A 6000-nucleotide genomic window follows, 5' to 3' on the forward strand; every position below is an offset into this window, starting at 1 on the left:
TGTCAAATAAAAGAATGGCCTTCTTCTCATTTAATATATTTTTAAGTATCCTTAAAAGAGTTCTATTTATTTTTGATGAAATTATTATCAAATTTTAAATGATTTTTTTTTTCATTAAAAAGCAGCAAAAATTTGATATTATAGATAAGAATAAGTAATTATAATATTGTATATAAATATATAATTCTTTTTTAATTTTAAATATTTAATTACATTACTCAAACATTAATTTATTAAAAAAATAAAAAATTGATGAATTTTTACCACGCAAGATGACTAGAGCATAAACCTGTTATAAAATAAAATTCCAAATATAAAAGTCTACAAGATGAGGAGAAAATATTACATCTAGACTCTGGATATCCGAACAACAGCCCGAATGCAGCGGAGGGGAGGAATCGGACCTCCACCCTCCTTGCTGCATCCGGGCCGTTGTCCAGACATCCGGAATCTGGATGTAATATTTTCTCCAAGATGAGAGACCATTTTTGTATAAGAAGAGAACAAATCTAACATCTTAGCAACAATTTTCAAAGCCTCTACTAATTGAAATAGTTGATATCCACATCATTTACTGATGAGTTAGTCTAATCCATATGCCCTTAACTTAGTGTTTAGTCCAATCATGATACTATTACATTATGATTACAACCTACTGATGTTTTCAATAGCTAACTATTATGCTTTATGAGCCATAAGTTGCTTTCAATAAAAGAAGATACTCAATTATTTAACGTCAATACTAAAAATTGGCCAAATAGTGAAGCTTTAACCCTAAATTCACAAGGCCCCTTTGAATAAAACAACTCTCCAATTTTGACAAAAACCTTCAATTAATTTGAGTTGACTGACTTCATTGATTAACTTGATCAGCATCCCATGTATCTTATGATGACATTAATAAGATTTTAATTGAATCCACGCACCATCCACGTTGAACCCCATAATGAAAATCCTTTTTCTCCCAATTTAAAATTACTCGACTAAAACCAAAACATTACAAAATGTATAAAAGTTCCTGCCTAAGAAAGATTATCTCAATCAAGGATAACTAATCATAATAGTTCATGCCTAAGGGGAACAAACAAAAAGAACGACGACAACAACAACAAAACCTTTATCCCACTAAGAGGGGCCGGCTACATGAATCTTTTTCTCCATTGCATCCTATTTAGTTTTTCTCCATTGCATCCTATTCTCCATTGCATCCTATTTAGTGTCAAATTTTCATTTAATTCTAATAAATTAAGATCATGTTTCATACAATATGCCCAAGTCTTCCTAAGCCTACCTCTGTCTTTCTTAATATAAGTCGAATCTAAAACATCTACTCTTTCATCATAAAGTCGACATTAGATGTGACCAACCATCTAAGACGAATTGCTCTAATTTTGTCTTGTCACTGGAGCTACACAAATCCTATCACAAATATATTCATTTCGCATTCTGTCTCTAAGTGTAAAGCCACTCATCCACCTAATCATTCTCATCTTGACAACATTTAACTTAGTTTTATGCTTCTCTTCTAAGGGGCTTCTCTTCTATATGCTTCTCTTCTAAGGGGAAACAAAAAAAAAAAAAGGAAAAAAGAAAAACAAATCATATTCTGAATCATTAAAAGAGAGTAAAATAAGAGTAATGACTTACATACTCTGCAAATTACCTTATGAAAAATAAAAATAAAATAAATCATATATGCATACAGCTAATATCAAATGAGATATTTTCAGAACCCACAATCTTATATTTTCGTTTGTAAATACTTAAAAACCAATTTCTATTTCAAATGGAGTCATTGCTCTAAAACTTCATATACTTGCAAACCCTACCTATACGCATTTTAATATTATCATACATTATGATAACATATATAGGTCAACCTTGTCAAAACATGAACAATTGCACTGGGTTTTTTATCATTAATCCAGCTTCCAACTTCAGATAGGTAGTAAATTTAGAAGCCTTCAACTGGAAAATGTGATAAAATAAAATAATTCAAAATTATTAAAAGAGCATAGTTGAGAATGAAAGGACCACAATATAGGGCAAATGTGCGATAAACACTGATACCGGAAGAGATGCCCAAACCACAAAATCAACTTTTATTAATAGGAAAGGAGGTTTACAACACACATAAACGGAAAATAACATCACAAAAACACAAACGACACAAACAAATACCTCGAGAGTGTATCCCTAGAGCGGTGGAGGTTGGTTGAAAGGTGGGGTAGGAAGCCGGAAAGGTGGGACAACAGTTGGGAGCAACAAAACTGCATTTGGGACGGCTGGCTGCTAGGAAAGTGGAGGGGAAAGAGCTGTACAGCAAGTTGCTGCAGCAGAAACAAGGTCGGCAGTGCAGGGATAAGCTGTTGGGGATGGCCGACGGTTAAAGGAAGTAGAGGAGACTAAGTAGGATGGATAAAAGGGGAGATACAATCACCATCTTGGAGTATGATACAACTGGAGCACTACCACCTCCTCAAGATACAACCCACAAAAGGGAAAAAGACTCCACACAGAAAGTTTAAATCAACACACAACAAAAACTACCATAACTCTCTGAAAACAAATATATATAAACTCATATTGATGAAAGAAAGGAAACTACTAAAGAAGGAAACTTCTTACACAATAGGAAGAGGCGGGGATGTAAGAAAATCCAGAAATAACCATTAAAATACTTCCATACGAAGAAGACGCAGAACTGGAAGGCGGACAGAGGCGTGGGAGGCCGTTCGCCTTGTCAAGAGGCTTGTCCGAGCCGCTTGGCTCGAGAATTCCCAGGACCGGTTGGGACCGATCCATTGTTGCCGCTCGCACGGGAGCCTTCCAGCACCTGCATCCCATCCACTTGGGGACCTTCGCACCCGCGTCAAACAGTCATCTCATGAAAAAGGAATTTTCCCTGCGAGACCACAAGCAATGAAATCTCACAAAAAACATAAAACATAAAAGATTAACAACAACAACAACAACAACAAAGCCTTAATCCCACTACGTGGGGTCGGCTACATGAATCTTTTTTCTCCATTGCGTCCTATTTAGCGTCATATTTTCATTTAGTTCTAGTAAATTAAGATCATTTTTTATACAATAAGCCCATGGCTTCCTAAGTCAACCTCTGCCTTTCTTAACACAAGTCGAATCTAAAACATCTACTCTCCTAATCAGATCATCAGATGGTCGATGTTTAATATGACCAAACGATCTAAGACGACTTTCTCTAATTTTGTCCATCATAGGAGCTACACCAACCCAATCAGAGATATATTCATTTCGCAAAAATCAAGAACAAGAAAATAAAAAGAAAACCAAAAAACAAGAATCAAGAAAACTGAGAAGAAACATGCAATCGATTAAATTTGTATTTTCTCAGTTCATCGATTGCATGTTTCTTCTAAATGCATTGCAGTATTTTATTTTCTTTTTACTTAATTTAATCCCACTTCTTGTGGCACTAATGCTATCAGTCTTTCATAGCGATGGATATTTTCCCAGATTTTGCAACTCTAAAATTTGTAAAGCCTAAAAGAGACAAAAATGAAGCAATACCTTCAAATGTTCCTGAATCAGGATTTTACACAAATATTCAAATTTATTTAAACAAAAAACGTTGGAATGAAGTAACATAGATCATGCTGTGAATGCTGCTCTTTGCATCCCCATTATTCTGGAAACAAAAGCTTGTTTTGCCCAAGTATTTCAATGGTACATAAAAGGCCGGTATGGAAACGACTTGGTTTGTGGAGATTTAACTCTTTAAGAATGATCATAACTTAGCCATAGTAAACCATAGGCTGCTATCTTTCAAGCTCAGATATTACGATAAGTGAATCGGTCATATCAAATGTGAGCGGATCTGACTTGTTGCTTGGATTAATGACCTGCAATTTTTTTTTATAAAAGAAATTTAATCAGATGTCAATAAAAAAAGAGCTGCTGATATCATGGACAGTTTGAATACTGTGTGAGCTTTTTACCAGCTTATTTTGTTTCACAAAACCAATTGCAACTTCGCGACGTAAAATGGCTCTCTCGGAAAGCTCTGCAAATGATGCGGTCTCACCCTTCTTCATATAGAAGCCAATTTCCTAAAATAGCACAGTTTTAATACGCAGTTCTATAAGAATTTAGATAGAATTTAGATTCATAAACGATGAACTATGGCAAGCTATTTGTTTATTCTCAATTACTTTTTATTCAAATAAATCTAAATGTGCATTTATTCAGTTAAATTTGGCAGAAAAGATGGTACCTTTATGTATATTTCATCCCCATCAGCATTTAGAATGTCTTTCCAGACCATATTCAGCTCACGACACTCAGCCACTATCAACAACGATAACAGTGATTGTAAAGTTACTGTACTCAAAGATGCTTAAAATATTTAAAATTAAGAGCCGTTTGAACACCTTGAGCAGTAACCAGACTCATCACCTCCTCGCCCCCAATGAAAGATAAGGATGGCCGTATTTTTGAAATCTGAGCAAAAAAAAGATAAAAAGAAAAATGTGGTTAACCATTAAGCAAGAAGAAAATATATGATAGATATTCATGACAAAGATGAATTACTTGTTTTCCCAGTCTCGTCTCAACAATTTCCGCTACCAGGTTATCCACCTGGAAAGTTGATCTAACACGTGAAAATGGAATAAATTGAAAATTAAAATTTCATTCAGAAAACAGAAAACGTAATCTAGAAAATGTGAAAAATAAATGGAGTTTCAATGAAAGTGCCCACTATCTCATATTCCATTATAAATTGAATTTCAGAGATGTATGGATAGAAGAAGGTTCATATACTTAATACATTGATGTTAAAAAAATAAGGAATTGTTATGTCAAATGCCATTATACTAATTAACTTTTGTTTTATCTTATGTATCCTACATAAGAATCCTGACACTCAGAGAAAAAACAAAGGAAGATTAATGAAGATGACTATGATTATTGCAAACTTGAGGACACAAATATAGAATTTTGGCTCCCTCAAGGGTCAGGTACTATAATCTTATTTCCAGTTTCCCATCAAGCATTAGTGTTAACTTTAATATAGCAAAAAATACATCATTAATGAACTCCCAAATTTTTTGGTTCGGCTTATGAATGAATGATGTTATAAAACGCTCAAAATTAATTCTTCAAGTGACACATAAAATTATTTCCTTCTTCCATTGCACTAACTACAACTGAAATAATTGTGCCAACCAAATGACTCTAAACTTTCACCCGAATTGCCCACATTTCCACTTGAAATGTGGCAACACCCAAAATAAAATTATTTTTATAAAAAAATACCGAATCCATTGATCTTAAGACAAATACATTTCCATATTCCCCTTGCAACAATTTCTTTCTTCATAAGCTACCAATGAAACTAAACGATCCGATCCAGAAGATGCAACTTTAATTTCAAGCTACAAATGATGCTTATTCAAACAAAGATGTATCCAAAAGTACATCCATAAATTGATTTCAAACATCTAAACATCCATGCAACATCCATCATATACAGAACCATTAATACATACATTTTATTACCGCATCCCTATCCACGCACTCCCACCCAGCCTCTCCCACCCCTCACACACACACAAGGGACACAAATACACACAAACTAATTAGCCCACAAAGAATAATTAATAATCTTCTTAAAAGGTTGGTTTCTCTCATGTATGAAGTAAGGTTGACATTGAGTGATACCGGAGTTCAACAGAATGATAATTTTATTGTTGAAATTCAAGAGAGATACAAACATGATACTTAAAAATAGGAAAGCAACGGCAAACACAAAAGACTGCCCAGGGCAAGAATCGCCAGTGTTGGGCTACGTATAGAGTTAGTGGAAACGCAGAATTGTAGGTGGTAGGGAGGTTGACACGGGGCTTCTTAGACTGAACTGAGCAGTAGGGAGGTTGACGCCGGGCTTATTATGTTGACCGCTTGGTTCAGCTGCAGGGTAGCCGGTTCAGCCAGGGGGCTAAATCGGCCGACCCCTCC

At 34.8% G+C, this 6000-nt stretch overlaps 1 protein-coding gene across 2 annotated transcripts in view; it reads right to left on the reverse strand.

Moving 5' to 3' along the window:
• Positions 1-2647: 2647 nt before the first annotated feature.
• The window catches only part of LOC110031691 (putative ion channel POLLUX-like 2), a 140945-nt gene continuing 137592 nt past the window's right edge, over positions 2648-6000 (reverse strand). The window contains exons 20-25 of one of the 2 annotated variants that reach the window (XM_020735028.1): positions 4573-4620; positions 4413-4482; positions 4256-4329; positions 3981-4091; positions 3553-3884; positions 2648-2905 (exon numbers count right to left, since the gene is read on the reverse strand). In XM_020735028.1, coding sequence (XP_020590687.1) covers positions 3801-3884; positions 3981-4091; positions 4256-4329; positions 4413-4482; positions 4573-4620 — 387 coding nt within the window. In that variant the 3' untranslated portion in view covers positions 2648-2905; positions 3553-3800. Of the gene's footprint in view, positions 2906-3552; positions 3885-3980; positions 4092-4255; positions 4330-4412; positions 4483-4572; positions 4634-6000 lie in introns of those variants that run through there. The other variant, XM_020735029.1, reaches the window with a different exon arrangement.

This window comes from Phalaenopsis equestris, unplaced genomic scaffold, assembly GCF_001263595.1.
Source record: "Phalaenopsis equestris unplaced genomic scaffold, ASM126359v1 Scaffold000840, whole genome shotgun sequence".
Classification (NCBI taxonomy): domain Eukaryota; kingdom Viridiplantae; phylum Streptophyta; class Magnoliopsida; order Asparagales; family Orchidaceae; genus Phalaenopsis; species Phalaenopsis equestris.